The sequence below is a fragment of the Grampus griseus genome (genome assembly GCF_964374135.1).
Source record: "Grampus griseus genome assembly, chromosome: 7".
Classification (NCBI taxonomy): domain Eukaryota; kingdom Metazoa; phylum Chordata; class Mammalia; order Artiodactyla; family Delphinidae; genus Grampus; species Grampus griseus.
This window is the reverse complement of record NC_139001.1, coordinates 112,934,641-112,953,910: the sequence shown is the minus strand read 5'-3', so window position 1 is coordinate 112,953,910 and position 19,270 is coordinate 112,934,641. Positions and strand designations below refer to the sequence as shown.

The 19,270-nt window shown below is 45.7% G+C and overlaps 1 protein-coding gene across 1 annotated transcript in view; it reads left to right on the top strand.

Annotated features, from left to right (window-relative positions):
• HERC2 (HECT and RLD domain containing E3 ubiquitin protein ligase 2) overlaps nt 1-19,270 on the top strand; it is a 230,085-nt gene that overhangs the window by 101,542 nt on the left and 109,273 nt on the right. Inside the window, exons 36-46 of the mRNA XM_082658482.1 lie at nt 3,530-3,717; nt 4,829-5,021; nt 6,345-6,527; nt 8,379-8,560; nt 9,090-9,237; nt 9,318-9,514; nt 9,754-9,984; nt 10,840-10,978; nt 12,378-12,521; nt 15,128-15,270; nt 18,862-19,129. Of these exons, the coding sequence (XP_082514608.1) occupies nt 3,530-3,717; nt 4,829-5,021; nt 6,345-6,527; nt 8,379-8,560; nt 9,090-9,237; nt 9,318-9,514; nt 9,754-9,984; nt 10,840-10,978; nt 12,378-12,521; nt 15,128-15,270; nt 18,862-19,129 (2,016 nt within the window). The remainder of the gene's footprint in view (nt 1-3,529; nt 3,718-4,828; nt 5,022-6,344; nt 6,528-8,378; nt 8,561-9,089; nt 9,238-9,317; nt 9,515-9,753; nt 9,985-10,839; nt 10,979-12,377; nt 12,522-15,127; nt 15,271-18,861; nt 19,130-19,270) is intronic.

Below are 19,270 nucleotides of genomic sequence, written 5' to 3'. Positions count from 1 at the left end.
TGAATCACATTGATTTATTTGCGTATATTGAAGAATCCTTGCATTCCTGGGATAAACCCCACTTGATCATGGTGTATGATCCTTTTAATGTGCTGCTGGATTCTGTTCACTAGTATTTTGTTGAGGATTTTTGCACCTATGTTCATCAGTGATATTGGCCTATAGTTTTCTTCTTTTGTAACATCTCTGTCTGGTTTTGGTATCAGGGTGATGGTGGCCTTGCAGAATGAGTTTGGGAGTGTTCCTCCCTCTGCTATACTTTGGAAGAGTTTGAGAAGGATAGGTGTTAGCTCTTCTCTAAATGTTTGGTAGAATTCACCTGTTAAGCCATCTGTCCTGGGCTTTTGTTTGTTGAGAGTTTTTTGGTTACTGATTCAACTCTTCACTTGTTTTAGGTCTATTCACATTTTCTATTTGTTCTTGAGGCAGGTAATTTCTATGTTTTTAGGAATTTATCCATTTCATCTAGGTTAGCTAATTTATTGGTGTACAGTTGTTCACAGTGTGGTCATAATTCTCTTTATTTCTATAGGATCAGTAGCAATGTCCCCACTTTTTCTTTCTGGTTTTAGTGATTTGCATCTTCTCTTTTTTTTTTTTTTTAGTTAATCTACCTAAAAGTTTGTCAATTTTATTGATGACATTTTTCAAAAAAACAACTTTTGGTTTTGTTGATTCTGTTGTTTTTCTATTTTCTATTTATCTCTGCTCTAATCTTTATTATTTCCTTCTTTCTAACTTTGGGTTTACTTTGTTCTTGTTTTTCCAGTTCCTCCAGATGTAGTTAAGTTATTGATTTGAGATCTTCTTTTTTTACTGTGTGCATTTATAGATTTAAATTTCCCCCTTAGGACTGATTTTGCTGCATCTCATAAGCTTTGGTACGTTGTGTTTTTGTTTTCATTTGTCTCAAAGTATTAATTTCTCTTGTGATTTTTGTTTCTTTGACTGGTTGTTTAAGTGTGTGTTATTTAATTTCCACATATTTGTGAATTTTCCAGTTTTCCTTCTGTTGTTAATTCCTAGTTTCATTCCATTGTGGTCTGAGAAGATAATTTATATGATTTTACTTATTTCAATTTATTATTTTCTTTCTTTCTTTTTTCTTTTTGTGGTACGCGGGCCTCTCACTGTTGTGGCCTCTCCCGTTGCGGAGCACAGGCTCTGGACGCGCAGGCTCAGCGGCCATGGCTCACGGGCCCAACCGCTCCGCGGCATGTGGGAACTTCCCGGACCGGGGCACAAACCTGTGTCCCCTGCATCGGCAGGCGGACTCTCAGCCACTGCGCCACCAGGGAAGCCCCTATTTCAATTTATTGAGACTTGTGTTGTGGCCTAACATACTGCTTCTCCTGGAGGCTGTTGTTCTCTTTGTCCTTGAGAAGAGTGTGTCTTCTGCTCTTTTTGTGTAGAATGTCTCTACATGTCTGTTAGATCTGATTGGTTTATAATGTTGTTCTTTGCCTGAAATTTTGAGATACTACAGGGCCAGTATTCCAAGTCCAAATGAAAGAGCAAGGCTTTCCTAAGCTCTTTGATTTTGTCAGTCTTTGTGCCCACACGACCCATTCAGAAATATGCACCATACTGTCAGTCAACATCTGATTTCTGCAGACCTCATTAGCAACTAAAAATTGTTTTAAAAATCTTGAAAGTGTATTTCCATCTAGAAATTGCCTTTCTGTTTCTGTTGTCTCCCTTTTTTCCAGAGACTCCAGTAGGTAAAAATCATAGCACAAATCATTAATTATGGGGGCTTCCTCTGTTAACAGTACTCAAGAGTTTAAATTCCAATCTGACTACTGGCTGCAAAAAGCCAGGGAGTTGTGTCCAATGAATACATATCTATCTTTGTTGCTTTCTCTGATCAAGGTGATTTCTCTTTCATACAAGAAATTATAAGCATATGTTTTATATTAATTTTTATGTATACTTCTACATACAATAGCCACAAAATACAAAGCCACTTAAAGAAAGATTCTCCTTTTTTTCTTATTGCAAAATGAAAAAAAGCAGCAAATTCAGCATTTAGAGGGTTAAAATTACAGCTGCCAGGGGAGATCCCAGATGGAATGCAGCCCCTGCCCCTTCTGGGGCCTCACAGAGGCACTGCCAGGCTGAAGAAAAGACTATTTTCCCTCCAGTTTATCTAAAGCTTTTACTCCAGACCTGGGAATTGAATAACCTTTTTTTCTCCCTCTTGGAGGAGAGTGGAACACAAACTTTACATTTTTAACCGACCCAAGCACATTTTTGGGAATGTTTGGGGCACTTTTCCTCTTACGTGGAGACAGAACAAAGACCACAGGGTTACCAGGGATGTGCTTTCCCCTCCCTCAGTCCAAGCAAGCTGGCTGCTGGGGTTGAATTTACTGTTTTCAAATACATTGGTAAATTTTATTTCTCACAGCTGACAGGTCAGCTTCTGTTTTATACTATGGGTGGTTCCATGGCCACCAGGGACCAAATATTCATCATGTCCCATCCCTTCATTCTTCCTTGTACCGAACAATGCTTTTGCAATATCTCAGTGACTCAGGGTTGTTCTAGAGAATCCCATTGCTGTCATCCCTGTGTCAGGGTCCCCAAGACCACCCCCAGTTTTAATGATATGCTAGCAGGCCTCACAATACTCTAGATATAGTCATACGTAGGGCTAAAGTTTATTACAGTGAAAGAATAGAGAGCAAAATCAACGATGGCATATGGGCAAAGTCTGGGAGAAACTAGACACAAGTTCTCTCCCAGTGGAGACCCACAGGGTGCACTTAGTTCCCCCAGCAAAGAGTTGTGACCACACATGTGAAGTGTTATCTTCACATGCAAAGTGTGGAGACTCGTGCCCTGTGCTTTCACTGGGCAGGTCATGCAGGCATCTCTGCCTGGCACTTGAGTAAGTTTCAGGCCCCCCAGAAGGAAGCAGGTTTCAGCAGAGACCATGTTGTTTGTGCAAACAGTTTAGGCACAGGGATGCATTCTTGGCAGTGAGGGGATGGTGGGAGCCCTCACGAAATCCAGGTTCCCAGAGGCCAGCTGATGGCTGACTTGCAAACAGGCTGTCTAGGGACAGCAGTATCAGGCCTGCTCTGTCAGCTCTTTTCTTTACAGTACCATAATTAAAGTTTGTTAATTTCTCACACGGTTAAACATTTAGGTGGTTATTTTTTGTTTTTCTGTTCTAATAAAAATATGAGTGATGAATGTCTCTCTAATAACTTAAAATCATTTTGTTTTTTGGAGTGGGGCATAACTCCTAGAAATAGAGTAAATGTCTTTCCTGAGAATTTTTATATCTTTTACATCTTCTGATACATATTTATATATTTTGTCCTCCACTTAACCTTTTTAAAAATTTTAGTTCTCATCAGTAAATTTTTCATGGTATCTGTTGTATAGGTAGAAAAATATACTGCGGATTCTTTAAAATTATTATCTTCATTAATATGTAATACTTAAAAAAAAACATATATCAAGATTAGGAAATTGTAACTACTTATTGGCTCATCTGCTGTTTTTGATGCTCTGATAGGCCCTAGTTGTGATAATGTTGAAGAAGATATGAACTCTTCCGCCCGAGGAGCTTCTGCCACAGTTTTGGAAGAGACACGGAAAGAAACAGCCCCAGTACAGCTCCCAGTTTCAGGGCCAGAGCTGGCCGCCATGATGAAGATTGGAACCAGGGTCATGAGAGGCGTGGACTGGAAATGGGGTGATCAGGTACTTAGAGATTTGACTTAAACACATTAGCCATATACGTTAGTCACCTTCTGCACATCCTGACTTGCATGCTGTGAGTAGGTGGAAACTGGAATAAATACCTATCTCATTCAAGGACATGTGTGATTGACAGGTGATGTAGTTGTTGATTTCCGGGCACGTGAATAGAATCTCAAAACCAGTAGAGAGTAGCGGCGGCCTGCTTTAGGGCCCTTGAACAGGATCAAGTCTATGAGGAGTGGCGACTCTTTTCAGGAAACTCCTGGCATAGGCGCGACTTGAGGTGCAGCCCAGAACAAGTGTGAGAGGGGGCAGGAGAGGGTAATCCTCACCTGAATAATCATGTAGGGAAAGCTCTGACACTGCCTCTGTGAGCTCATGGCCGTGTGCCGGTAAGGCGTGCTGACCCAGTGGCTACAAGCACCTGCTTGGGTGGTGCCCATCTTTCCACTTCTCCCCCAGCACTTTGCTCCTGTGTCTCTGTCAGGTCGCCCCAAGTAGAGGCCGGGGGCTGGGCTCTGCGCCGGTGCTGGAGCCACTAGCTGAGGACAGCGCTCGCCCTTCTGTGACGTGGAGCGTTCTTGTCATGTCCAGGTTTTCTCAGCCTCACTCTTAAGCACATGCCTCCTGAGAATCATCTCAGAGATCAGAGTGACTGGAACAGCTAGCAGCATCCTAAAAACAGCTTCTCCTCATAGAAATGAGAGGTAGAGGTTCACTCTAAGATCTGGGGGAAAAATGAAGAACGAGAGGCAACGAGGAGATACTGGTGCTTGTTGGAGGTTCCTGACCTTGTGAAGCCCCAGGAGGGGTTGAGGGGCCAAGGAGCAGGGTGGCAGGACCAGGCTGGGAAGTCTGGTCTCTGCACTGGCTTAGAGAGCGTGATAATTGAGGTGGTGCTTTCCCCGCTCACCTCTTTGGTAAAGGCGTGCGAGCAGGTTCGTGCTGGTGTTCACTTTACAGTGATGATGTGAGCTGGGCATGTAGGTGGGTTTGGAGCCCCCTGTGGACTCGGGGGCTGTGTCCATTGCTGCAGCCATCTTCACAGGCAGTGTTCCTGTGACAGACAGGCCCGCACACCTTTAACCCGTCTCTGCTTTGGCTTCCTCAGGACGGACCTCCTCCTGGCCTCGGCCGCGTGATTGGTGAACTTGGAGAGGATGGCTGGATCAGGGTCCAGTGGGACACAGGCAGCACCAACTCTTACAGGATGGGGAAGGAGGGGAAGTACGACCTGAAGTTGGCGGAGCTTCCGGCCTCTACGCAGCCCTCGGCAGACGACTCGGACACGGAGGACGACTCCGGTGGGTGCCCGGGGGACCTGGCAAGCTGTGTGTTGGCTGCCCGTCCTTTCATCTGGGAGTGAGAGAGGTGCTCTGTAGGTCAGGCTTTCCCGGAAGGTCTAGTTGACAGGCCCCGGGTGATTTCTGAGGGACTTGACTCCCCATTTCGCCTCGGAGACAGTGGGGGGCGGCGGGGTGAGGCAGTGGGGGGCTTGCTGTGTCCTGTCCCCTGGTGGGCCTCCTGCTGTCCCTGAGCCTGTTCCTGGAGTTGCGGGCGTTGCCTCACCGTGCCCTGAGCATGTGTTCTTCCTTCTTTCACCTTCCCCTCCCGAGGCCCTTCCCTCAGAATGTGGCACATAATGTGGAGTTAGTCAGTACTTTACTGCCTTAGAGAAAGTGAGGGTGAGAACTTAGAGTGACCTCAGAAAGTTAACCCTGTAAGGAGAGGTAAGGCTGTGGGAAGAGGGCTCCATGACACTTTTTGAGACGCATCTGAAAGACCCCGGGATGCCGATCTTGGCGAGACTGTCTAGGAGGCTGGCACTGATTCTTGGGGCTCAGGTGTCTGCTGTATGCATAGCATGGCAGGCTCCCAAGGTCACTCTTATGGTTAGGAGAGGAGACCCAAGAGGCTGAGCTCGCTAGAGAAGGGGTAGCGTGGAAGGTGGCAGAGGCTGTGTTCTGTGCCCATCGCATGTGCAGGCTGCTCCATGCATGTCAGATATAAATGGGTGACCCCTGTCTTGGGCATGTTAGGAGTAGTGTGTGGGAAGCTGTGTGGCCCTGCCTAGATAGTTGGTGCTGGTTTGTTACCACTGTATCTGGCAGTGTCCAGGCCAGGTGTCCCTCCTCCCAGCTCTCTGCCTGGGGGCTTTGCTTGTGAAGTTGGGCCCTGAGCAGGGCAGGCCAAGTGACAGAGAGGTGGCCCAGTTGTGTCTTCCTCATCCAGAGGCCGATGGCCTGGACGTGTGAGCACCAGGCTCCGCCTCCTTGGAGGTGGCCACCTCGTCTTCGTCGGGGCATAGCCAACTCAGCAGCAGCCGGCTTTTGACATTTGATAAGTTGGATCCTTGAAATCATTTTAGTGCTTCTGAGCTGTATGCTGAGATTGCTTTAAAAAATTTAACTGTAATTTAAAAGGCTTGTTTCCTTTGAGTAAGGTGGGGCCAGAGCTGATTAGGGTGAGCACTTGTGCATCCTGAATTCCATCTTTAATTGCAAAGAGCTGCTTCCCTTTCCACAGTAAGAAAAGAAGAATGTGATATTAAATCCCTTAAGTTACATGCAGGGACATTTTCCAGTTTATTTGGGAGTATAGTTCCTTATTTTGATTCTTTTTTTCAGAAGCTGAACAAATTGAAAGGAACATTCACCCCACTGCAGTGATGCTTACCAGCACTGTTAATTTACTGCAGACTCTTTGTCTTTCTGCTGGAGTCCATGCTGAAGTTATGCAGAGCGAAGCCGTCAAGACTCTGTGTGGGCTGCTGCGAATGTTGGTGGAGAGTGGAACGACAGACAAGACATGTATGCAGTGGACAGTTGTGGACCACAGAGTCAGAAGTGGGCTGTGGATTTGTCATGTGTTTGTGTGTGTGTGTGCATGTGGGGGTGTGTGGGTGTGTCAGTGTCATAGGGCTGCTGCTGTAACGAATTACCACAGACATGGTGTATTAGTTTGCTTGAGCTGCCACATCAAAGTACCACAGCCTGGCAGCCTCAGTAACAGAATTTATTTCTTCACAGTTTTGGAGGCTAGAAGTTCAAGATCAAGGTGTCAGCCGGGCAAATTCCTCCTGAGGACTGTGAGGGCAGGAAGGATCTGTTCCAGGCTCTCCCCTAATTTCTGACGGTTTGCTGGCAATCTTTGGCATTGCTTGGCTTGTAGATCTCTGCCCTCATTTTCACATGGCATTCTCCCTGTGTGTGTCTGTCTCCAAATTTCCCCTTTTTATAAGGACATCAGTTACGTTGGATTAAGGACGCACCCTAATCTAGTTTAACCTCATCTAAACCAATCACATCTGCCATGGCCCTGTTTCCAAATAAGGTCCCATTCTGAGATAGTAGGACCGAACACAGTTCAACCCTTCACAGTGGGTTAAAGCAACAACTTCATTCTCTCAGAATCCTGGATACCAGAAGTCCAAAATCAAGGTGCCGTCAGGCCTGTGCCCCCTCCCAACGCTCCAGGGGAGGGCCCCTCGTTTTCTCTTTGAGCTTTGGTAGCTCCAGTGTTCCTTGGCTTGTGGCCACATCTTTCCAGTTTCTGTCTCATCTTCACTTGGATGCCTCCTCTGTTCTTTTCTGCCTCTTGTAAGGGCTTTCATTGGATTTGGGGTTCACCCTAATGCAGTATAATGTCATCTCAATCCTTACCTTACTTACATCTGTGAAGAGTTTATTTCCAAATAAGGTCACGTCTGAGGTTCTGGGTGAATATGAATTTTGGGGGATACAATTCAGCCTACAAAAGTGTTCTGAGTATGTGAATGTGAGTATGTGTAAGTGGGGGAGAAGTTGAAGTGAGTGGAGCAAACGTGTGTGTGTACATGTGAGTGTGAGTTTGAGTGAGACTGAGTGTGGATGTGGATCTGTGTAACTGGGTATGTGTGAGTGAGTGTGAGTGGCCGTGAGAGTGCGTACCTGAGACATGCTGGGGTGCGAGTGCCTGTGCATGTGTGTGGGTGTGACTGAGTATGGGAGAGAGCATGTCTGAAGGGTGGTGTCCCTGGAGGCCTGGAGAATAGGACGGCTGGTCCGTGGGAGCTGGGGAAGGGAAGCTGGTCCAGGATCTGAGCAGGTCACGTGGCGTGACCCCACCTCAGGGCCTCTGCCAGCCAGGAGGGCTCGGAAGCCCCAGGTGTCCGCTAGTGGAGACCCCGGGAGAAGCAGATAGGGTCATGCTCTCGGCAGAGTCAAGCCGGGTAAACTAAACCCTGTGAAAACCTCTTATTCTCATTCTACTATCGTAGCCTTCTTAAACTTGGATTGGAAATTTATGATGCAGATCAAATATAAACAAGCTCCTGGGGGATATTTAAAACATGTGAAATTTACAACCTATACCAGATGTCCTCCCACAGATAACTGCTATTGAATTGTGAATTGTTTTCCTACTGCTTAGAGACAGTAAGTAGATGAAATTCCTTAGCGAGTTTGAGTTGCTCTGTGTACCTTAGAGATTTTTAAAATCTACAGTGTTCCTTGAGCCAAGTCGCAGGTCCTCCTGTTGCTCTCACTTAGAATAATTGAAACTGTAATATATTTGGAAAGGAGCTTATTATTGAAAGTAATGTGATGTAGGTAAGTTAAAAGTTGGACTGGGCATTTATTTCTGGAAATGGGGTACCAAGCTGGTCTCTCTTGCTCTGGCAGCCTCCCCCAGCAGGCTGGTGAGCCGGGAGCAGCACAGGAGCTGGTGCACCCTGGGCTTCGTGCGCAGCATCGCCCTCACACCGCACATGTGTGCCGCCCTCAGCTCCCCGTCCTGGATCGCACTGCTCACGAAGGTCGTGGAGGGACACGCGCCTTTCACCGCCGCCTCGCTGCAGCGGCAGGTAACTGTGCTGCCAGACTGATCCCCGCTTAGCGTGAGTTTTGGGACTGTGGGAGCCCCATCAGAGGTGGCATTGAGCTGGCCGTCGTCATTAGGTGCCTGAGGGCAGAAAAGAACTGGAACTAACACAGTAGATTTTCTAGAGTTCAGAGGCTGAGGAAGTTGATTATTTTAAATTGATTCAGTTGTTAAGCCTTAGTTGAATTGCTTTTCTGTGAAGTGATAAATCCTACCAGCTGCTCTGATCTGCTTCATGGGAGTTGTGGTATAATTGTCTTGAGAAGAATTAAACTAAAAGGAATTATTTTTTAATTAAATGAATATCTGCATGTGTAATGTAGCTTATTTTTTAACCTCTGATAATCCATATCACTAATCAACCTGGATGTAATTATCTTGCTGTAGAATCATGAATATTAGAATTTTCACATGATTAATTGTGTTACAGGAACAAAAAATAAAGTAAAACCTCCTAATCTGTCAGACAGTGGCTTTCTTTAATGCTCGCTGTTTTCAATTGCCCTTGCCAGATCTTAGCTGTACATTTACTGCAAGCAGTACTTCCGTCGTGGGACAAGACGGAAAGGGCAAGGGACATGGAGTGCCTTGTGGAGAAGCTGTTTGGTTTCCTGGGGCGCTTGCTCACCACCTGCTCTTCAGATGTCCCGTTCCTCAGAGGTGGGCAGCTCTCCCCCTTACCGGTGTCCTGGGTAAGCGAGCAGGGCGTCATGAGGCCCTCCTTCGCGTGTTTCCTGCAGAATCCACGCTGAGGAGGCGGAGGGCCCGGCCGCAGGCCTCCCTGACTGCCACACACAGCAGCACGTTGGCGGAGGAGGTGGTGGCGCTGCTCCGCACCCTGCACTCCCTGGGCCAGTGGAACGGACTCATCAACAAGTACATCAACTCGCAGCTGCACTCCGTCACCGCCGGCTGTGCGGGAAAGCCGGCAGAGGGGGTGGGTGCCGCACTGCCTTTTCACAGCTGCTAGTTTTTCTCTGTAGAATGCTGATTTAACTTTCAAATTACCTTTTTAAATGCTGTGTATTTTGTTCAAGGATGTATTTTAAAATATTTTTTACTGGAAAAAGTTATTGAGGAAACTAACATAAAAGTGAATTTGGCTTAATTGCAAGTGTGTAGGAGACAGGCAGCCCCTGGGCTCTCGTCTACAAGCTTGCTGTCTGTCTGCATTAGGCTCTGTTAGAGGACTACTTTCCTGACTCTGAGACCCCTGAGGTGGGGGGCCTCATGGCAGTCCTGGCTGTGATTGGAGGCATTGACGGTCGGTTGCGACTAGGGGGACAAGTCATGCATGATGAGTTTGGAGAAGGCACCGTGACTCGCATCACCCCGAAGGGCAAAATCACCGTGCAGTTCTCCGACATGCGGACGTGTCGCGTTTGCCCACTGAATCAGCTGAAGCCAGTAGGTGAACTTGTGTTTGGGTTACTAGGTAATGAGGCAAAGGGGTTTTTTATACTAGACCTGGGAAGAACTTGATTCTTGTAGTTTAGGTTGGCCTTCTAGGAAGCTACCCAACTTGAGGAAAACCATCTATCTTTTTCCCCTTGATTAACAGGGCCTGTCTCACAGGGTTGTATATAGATTAGTAGTTCATGTGTCTTATTTTAGCCTCAAAAGACATGAAAGGGCATTAGCAATTTAGAGGGTCCTGTGTAAGTATAAGTTAGTTTTATTTATTTCAAAATGTGAATTTATGAAATTTATTTTTTATTGAATGACTCAACTTTCAAAAAAACCTAAAAATGACTCCTTTAAAAAAAATGATCTTTTTTTCACGTTGAAAATGCTTAATGCCTATGTTGAGTGACACGACTTATGTAGCAGCTACTGTCGTCTTAAATCTGTGAATTAGGGATCCATAGGGAAAGAGTGATTTATATTACTTTGATATAACCCAAGTGCAATTTGCCTATATCTTTCAATAAAATGCTGTTTTTGATTATTATAAGAATATATGCATGTTGTAGAAAATTTGAAATGTATAGAAAATATCTAAGAAGTTAATAACTACCACCACGATGTAATCATTGTTTAACAAGTCAGTAAAGAAAAAATTAATTTAGGTTATATTTACTATATATGTAAGCCTTTATCTTGCCTTTGGGGTCGTCTTTTTAAAATTATTTTCAGATCTAGAAAGACTTATGAACATGTTTGTTACTTCAGAATTAAGACTCATAGTTATGATAACTTTCAGAACTTTCATTTGTCCTTCTCGTTGGACACACTTTGAAGGTTTCTGTGCTCCCTCTCCAGCTCCCTGCTGCGGCGTTCAGCGTCACCAACTTGCCCTTCACAGAGCCCATGCTCTCGGTCTGGGCTCAGCTGGTGAACCTTGCTGGTAGCAGATTGGAAAAACACAAAATAAAGAAGTCACCTAAACAGGGTTTTGCAGGTCAGTACATGCCCTTCATGATGAAACAGCTACAGTCTTAACTAGTGTTGTTTGGACAGTGTTTGTTGTTTTGTCAGAGCAAGTTCTGTCACTGCTGAAGTCTTTGGGTTCAGATGGATGGCCACTGGTTGAGTGACGGTGGGTGTGTAGATGAGACTGTGTGATGCAAAGAATGAAGCCATGGCGGGGGTGGCATCTGAAGAACCCCAGGCCTCCCTACCTCCTGGTGCCAGCGTTATTCTGTGCACACTTTTTGAAGAGGAATCTGTGTTCTTTCCCCCTCCCCATTTACCCCCTGGCCTCTTTGCAGCCGTACCTAGCAGGGCCTGTGTGTTTGGACCTGCCTCGCTTGGTGTCTGGATGCTGGCCACCCGTCGAAGACCAAGGCCACTCGTGCTGGAACTATTCCTCTTCCACTGCTCACTGGACTTTCCTTACATTGCCCCTCACATATTATTTGAGACTATTGTTTGCACCTTGGAAATCCTTGTGGTTTCATCCATAACTTCTTGATCTTTCTGCCCACTCTTCTTGAGTTTTCTCACCCATTTTCCCCCATTCCTGTAATTGCTGCTGCAGCGTTTATGATGTTAAACACCTTTAACTCTGGATCTCCAGTTCACATGTCTGGCTAGAGGGCCAGGTGCATGTAAACCACAGCATGTCAACAATTCAAGTAACTTTGTCCCTTAGCCAGTGTTTCCTGTCACAGTGAATAAACCTGTCTGCCAGGTATTCGAGCTTGGTGCCCCAGTGGCACCTCTGGCTCTTCCTGTGTCCTCCCATCCCACATTCCCACGTCCCCATGCTGCCTTCCATGGCCTCCAGCATGTCCTGCTTTGGAACGCTGCTGCTGTGACTGTAGTCTAGCTCTCCTTGTGGTCTGCCTACCATCCTTGTGGTGGCTTCCCTAGTCTGTTCCTCAGTCCGCCCGTGGACATTACTGCAGTCATTTGTTTAGATAAGATTCTGTAGGGTGCAATGGTTTTGATGAGTTAGAGAACTGTTTGCTGTGAGTATCTGACAAAAGTGTCTCATAGGCGTCTTGGGAAGACAAGGTGAAAGTATTTTATTTGTGATGTAGGTATCTGGTTGAAATTTCAGCAATTTGGGAAATATTTGATTATACTAGCAATAGCTAACATGGTTCTAACTGTGTTAAACCGTCTAATACTCGCCCCATCCCGAGGTAATGCATGGGGAGCGGGAAAGGGAGAAGACATGAGGGAGGTAGAGGATGCTTACCCACAATACTGGGAAAGGCAAGTCCTACGTTACGGACAGGCTTTGACATGGTCAGCTGAGTCCCTCAGGGCAGTGCCTTCCTCAAGGCTGTACAGCTGCTGAGGGTACAAGCAGCGTGTTCCATTCCTGCTGAGTCCTTTTTTTTTCCCCACAGGACAAGTAGACTTGGACCTGCTGAGGTGCCAGCAGCTAAAGCTGTACATTCTGAAGGCAGGCCGTGCTCTGCTTTCCCACCAGGACCAGCTCAGGCAGATCTTGTCTCAGCCAGCTGTTCAGGAGGCTGCAGCTACTCATACAGGTATGTTTTTAAGGAGCCCTTTTGAATCTGTCAGAAAGGCAGATACTCCAATAGGAAACAGGCAAGGAACATGAACAGGCAGTGCATAAAAGGGGAGGTACAGATGGCTTCTACATGTACAAGGAAGATGTGCAACCTGGCTAGTAACTGATGAAAAGTGATAAAGCCTGAGGGGATTTGGTGGGGGGGAGGGAGAACAGTGCTCTGCTGCCTCACTATTTAAAGTGCAGCCCAAGGACCAGTAGCATTGATGGCACATAGGAACATGTAGAAATGTGGACTCTCAGGCCGCACCCCAGAGCTAAGAAATCAGGATCTGCATTTTTTACAAGGCCCTAAGGTGGTTCGTATGCACGTAAAGTGGCACTGCTCTAACACTTTGCTAGTGAGAATTTAAGTTGGTACAACCATTTAATGGGCATTTGAGGAAATCTTAGACTTCAAAATGCATACACACACATATCTGTATCTGTATATCCATCGATTAGCAAGTCATCCTGTGGGGATTTATCACATGAAAAGGTGTGGAGATACGTGTTTACAGATGCTCATTATGGCTTTTTTGTTGGTATTGTTTTTGTGATGAAAACTGGAGACACCTAAATGCCCATTATTAGGTGGGGTACCCATGCAGTGGAGTACCATGGCGTCATTCACAGTGATGATGTATATATATATGTTAATGCCATGGAAACTTGAAAATGATAAACAAAAAAGCTCATTGCTATGTATATCTGTTTGTAGATTTGCCATAGATTCATCTGCTTACCAAAATAGTGACAATAGAATTTCAGCTGACTTTATTTTCTGTGTACTCTTCTGTATTACCTCAACTTTCTGGAATGAGTTCATATGACTTTGAATAGAAAAAAACCAAAGCTATGAAATATTTTTTGATTACCTATTATTGAAAGACATTGTGTTAAATATTATGGGGAACAAGATAGTCCTTGTTTATGATTTTTTTACTCTCTGGGGTGAGGGTGGGGATAGAAAATGGACGCAGATGGCTCTGTCCAAGGTACGGGCCTGTGTGCTGTAAGACATGTGAGCACAGGTTCACAGGCATCTGGGGGATGCTGGCAGCTGAGGGCTGGGGAGAGCAGCCTCGGAAGTGTGTGGCAGACCCTGGGTGCAGGCTACTGAGGCGTCTCCGTCCCGCGGGAGGAGACTGTAGGAGCCCAGGCATAAGCGGTAAGTATGTGGGTACTGAGCTTTGTAAGGAGCTCAGGGTTTATCGAGGACTGTGGGGCTAAAGCTGGAGAGGTCAGTTGAAGTCATGTGGTAGAGTGCCCTGACTACCAGAATGAGAGGTAAGGCTGACTGGAAAAGCTGTGGCAGCGCCTGTCATGACAAGGATTGATGTTGAGGAAGATAAATATATACGCTAGTGAGTTATAGGAGTATTTGAAACAGGAGATCATGGATATGGGGGCAATTGTGTCAAGTGATAAGGTGTATTCCAGGGGAAGGCATGAAAAATGGAAAGAAGGAATCAGTAGACACTGTGATGGTGTAGTCTTTTAGATGGTATCTTTTTGGAAAACTAGCGAAAAGTCAAAGATGGCTGACGTTTCAAGCTTGAGTCATAGGGAGGATAGGGAGGAGGACTGTTGACAAAAATTAGAAAAGCCCAGTGGAGTGTGGGGTGTTGCGTTTTGTTTCCTAGACTTCAGAGGGCATCATGGAGGTAAATCTAATGGAAGTGCAGATTCATTCCGTATTAGACATTAGGGACCCTGAAGACAATTCACAGTTGTATTAGAAGATCAGGAAGCAGAGCCCAGGGAATTGGATTGGCTGTTCTGTGGTCACCCCGATGTGGAGCTATGGCAGCGGTGAATCCGGATTACCTTCCCACGCTTGGGGCAGATCAAGGGCTCCAGATGGAGCTGTCTAGAGCAGGGCTTAAAAAATCCACCACAGCCACCTGTTTTATAAAGTTTTATGGGAACATAGCCGCACCTGCTTGTTTACATGTCATCTCTGGCCGCCTTCACACTTCAGTGGCAGAGTTGAGTAGTTGTGACAGACCCTGTGGTTGGTAAGCCTAAACTGTTGACTCTCTGGCACTTCAAGACGATTTACAATCTCTGGTCTTAGAGGATTAGTTGAAATTGTAACCAAACCTGGCTATCAGTGGTCCCAGGGCAAACAAGAAGTGCCAGACACCTCACCCGAAGCTGCTCAGATTACAACAAAAGACATCACCCTGACCACACGTCATATTTGGGATTGGTGTCAATTTATAGTCTGAACAAGGGTTAACAGAAAAACCAGGGCTAGAGATACAGACTTGGGAGTGTTCATAGAAGGGGTTTCTGGAGTACTGAGTGAGCACCAAGATGGAGAAGGTTAAGAACTGGACCAAGGGCAGGAATCTGGGAGGTAGCTTTGGTTGGCTCTGAAGACACAGACAGATGAACTAAAGAAGGACCGAGGCCAAAAAGCAGGGAGTGGAAAAAGCCTTGAAGATTTTGGTTATCTGATGCTGGATGAGGTAGAAATCATACCTGGTTTAACATGCTCAATGCACTATCTTTTGTAGTAAGGAGATGTTTGCTGTTGGAAATACAGTGTCATCCATATTTTGTTTTTAAATTCAGATGATGGAGCAGCCTCATCCCCTGACCTTGGGGACATGTCTCCTGAAGGGCCACAGCCCCCAATGATCCTCTTGCAGCAGTTACTGGCCTCGGCCACCCAGCCATCTCCAGTGAAGGCCATATTTGACAAACAGGAGCTTGAGGTACAGTCAGTAGCCTTGGCAATTCTAATCCAGTGCATTAGATTGTGGACAACTTTCTTTTCCTAGATGTGTATTTTCTTAAGGATATAGTCTGAATTTTAAATGATATGCCAAAGTAATTCTTATGACTAGGTTTTAACCATGTTTGTCATAGAATATTACAATACTAGTTAGAGAATGAATGAGTTAAAGTTTAATCTTATTTAAAGTTTCTGTGAAATATTTGTAAAAATTAACTAGATTCAGCATTTGGTGTTAATGCTCAAATATTCGTGGAGGGGTCTTTTTCCAGGAAATATTATTATTGAAAGAGCCCCATTAGACCTAGGAATATGGTGCTTGCTTATTTGTTTCACTCACGCCAAAGCCTGTCTTGAGCATGCCTTGTTGCTGCCAGGCTCTCAACCAACACCCTGTTTTGGAGCATGTGCACTGCACTGCATATTCAGGGGTGGGGCTGTGGGCATGTTCCTATAGAAGAGACTGACATCTGGCCAGGTCTAAGCATGATGGGAACTTTCACGGCCCACCACGTGGAGGACTAGATATTTTAAAAAATACTTCTTGCTTTGTACTACATCAAAAATTCTGGACAAAATATCAAAGAAAAAACTAAAACCTTGGGGGCTTCCCTGGTGGCGCACTGGTTAGGAATTCGCCTGCCAATGCAGGGGACACGGGTTCAAGCCCTGGTCTGGGAAGATCCTACATGCTGCGGAGCAACTAAGCCCGGGCACCACAACTACTGAGCCTGCGCTCTAGAGTCTGTGAGCCGCAACTACTGAGCTCGCGTGCTGCAGCTACTGAAGCCTGTGTGCTTAGAGCCCATGCTCCGCAACAGGAGAAGCCACTGCAATGAGAAGCCCACGTATTGCAACTGAGAGTAGCCCCCACTGGCTGCAAGTAGAGAAATCCCGCGTGCAGCAGCGAAGACCCAGCACAGCCAAAAATAAATAAATAATTTTTAAAAAACGCACACAAAAACCAAAACCGAGAGTGCTCAATTTGGCAGGCAGAAAATACCGTAGTAGAAATCTTCAGAGACTAAGACCCTGTGGGGAGCCAGGATCCAGAGTGAGCTAGGAAGCTGGTGGGGGGCAAAGGGAGAAGGCAGGAAATGTTGGGCACAGGGGCAGCAGGAGAGGAGGGTGCCGGGCCTTCTCCAAGTGGGCCTGAATGCCAGCTACTCCTTAAGTCTGAAAACTTGAGATGAGAGATCAGGTTAAAGTTGCTGCAAGGCTGTGTTGCCAGTCACCTATCAGATAAAAACAGGACACTGAGCAGTGAAGAGGATGTTGGGCAGATGCACCCCCGAGCCATGCTGGGAGGTGCCCAGTGTTATGGGGAAAGGTAAGACTCGAGGAAACAAGGAGACCTAGAGTTGTCCTTTAAGAACCGGGAAGGGCTACTGTACCAGAGAGAGAGCTTCCATTGCTTTGTCTCCATTGATTCTGATGGAAATTCAGCTGACATTCTTATTGTTCTGTATGAAATGTCTTTCATTTCCTCTGGCTGCGTTTAATATTTTCTGTTTTCCTTTTGTTTTCTGCAATTTGACTAAGGGTGCTTATGGTGTAGGTGGTTTTTCCCCCTTATCCTCCTTGGGGTTTGCTTAAGTTACTTGTATCTCTGACTTGATGTTTTTTTTCCCCCCACCAAATTTGGAAACTATTGACTATGATATTTTTTCCTGTCCCACTCTCTTTTGTTCTTTTCTAAGATTATTGCTGTAGTCTGCTAGATTATTAGTGAGTTTCTGTTATTTTTAAGTCTCTTGGTTAAATGGCTTGGTTAACTGTACTGAACTGTTTTAAAGGTCAGGGTGTGCTGCTTTATTGGGTCTAATCTGCTGTGAGCCACCCAAGAAATCCTTTATTTTATATTTTCAGATCTCATATTTCCATTTTGTTCGTATTTTATAGTTTTATCATTCTTGACAGTTCCCATCTCTTCACCCTTTATACCTGTCTTTTACTGTATATTTTAAAACATATTTCTGATTGTTACGTTAAATTTCTTATTTGCTAATTCTAATGCCTAGGCCACTTGTTGGTCTGCTACCATTGGCAGTTTTTCTTCTGATTATCGATTCTGCTTCTTTACATATCTAAAAAAATTTTATTGTATTCTGGATGTTTTGGATATTATGTCATATGGGCTCTGGGTCTGTCACCTTCCTCTGGAGAATGTGGAATTTTATTTTTGTAGATGGTTCAGTACCTGGTAGTTTTCCTCAGTCTAAGGAGGCTTGGTTCTCGACTTTTTGGTGATGATTTATTTTTGTTTTGCCCTTAGTCCTGGTTCCTGGTCTCTTAATTCTGTGGGATTTAGAATCTCTTTGAGGTTTCAGTGGAGACCTTTACATCTTGAGCAACGTGCTGAAACTTGGTTGGACTGGGATGTCACACCGTCTCCCTAGCGCTGGGCCTTCCAGCAGTTTCTTTTGGCTGGGTTCTTGAGTCTCACACACGCTTAGTTTTGCCGTCAGCCAAAGATTTGAGGGTAGACCGCATGTGCATTTTGTGGTTCTCCCTCACGTCTACTTGCTCTGGCAGGCCGCAGTCCAGTGACAGTGCCCCTGTTAGCAGCTTGCCTGTGGGCTTTCCTGTGGCCAAGGTTGCACCTGTTCCTGTTTTCTCTGTGACCTTCAAACAGTTTTAAAAAATATTTTGTCCAGAATTCATAATTATTATCACGGCAGAGGCTTAGTCCAGTCCCCTCTCCATTACCAGAACCAGAATCCCTAGCTCGATCTGGTTCTGAATTGTAAGCTTTTAGGAAGCCAGTCACTTCCCAGTTATTCGGACTTCACAGCAAAACCCTAGGCTTTTGACACTTCCTAAGCACTGGAAGGCCCAAGGGTGTCTTCTGTTTCTTCCGAATGCCTTCCGACGTGTTCAGTTAAAAAAAAAAAGAGCAAGTCTCAGTGCTGTGAGAACAATTGAAGAGAAGGGAAAGAGAGCTGCAAGTGGACAAGGGAGAGGGCTCCCTGTCTGGAGGCAGGCAGTTCCCAGCTGCAGGCCACAGTGATGCATGTATTCATTGATGCATTGCAATTTGTTACCCAGTATTCTTTATTTCCCTCATTTTTTTTTTATACCATGTTTAACCCCCAGAGTGGCTTTTCTGCCTTTGAATAGTTGGGAGTTGATTTGGTGACACACGAGAGGGTCCTGTGCCATCTCTGACCTGCGTGCAGAGGGAAGAAAGCGGGAGGCTGTGGGCACTGACCTGTCATGTGGAAGGGTGGGGGTCCCTTTCTCCCACCCCATCAGGCCTCTCACCTGTGTTCGCTCGCTTAGCGTTCAGGGCTGCTGTGAAGTTTCCTCAGTGGACATTGATAATTAGCTCATTTACTAGGTAGACTCTGTGTGTACTGAAGCAGGAGTTATTTGACTATTGAATCTTTCCTCTGCATTCGACTATGGAAGTTGTCTTTGTTGTTTTTAAACATGTTTTATCCATTCATTTAAAAATACACATGTAAGCCAGGGCTTTCTATAGTTTTGTACTGCAGTTCATAGTAGTAGTCTGTACTTTCCATTTCCCTAGACTTCTTAGTCCCCTGATTTACAAACCCCATTTGCCCAGGCTGCCGCGTTGGCCGTGTGTCAGTGTTTGGCTGTGGAGTCTACTCACCCGTTGAGCCCTGTGTTTGAAGACTGCAGCTCCAGTGAGGCCACGACGCCTGTTCCTGTGCAGCATGTTCGCCCAGTTAGAGCGAAGAAGCACAAGCAGTCTCCTGGTCCTGCTCTGCCTATTGTGGTTCAGCTCATGGAAATGGGATTTCCTAGAAGGAACATAGAGTTTGCACTGAAGTCACTCACTGGCGCCTCTGGGAATGCTGCTGGCTTGCCAGGTACTGGGTTTTCCTTGTGGGTGTTGGACTTAACGCGCCCACGCATTTGTTTGTAGGCTTCCCTTGAAATACTAACGTCAGAGGCCCCTCGGGAGGCAGGCGCTGTGGTCCTCACTGTGGTTATGCTGTGTGTGCTTGCTC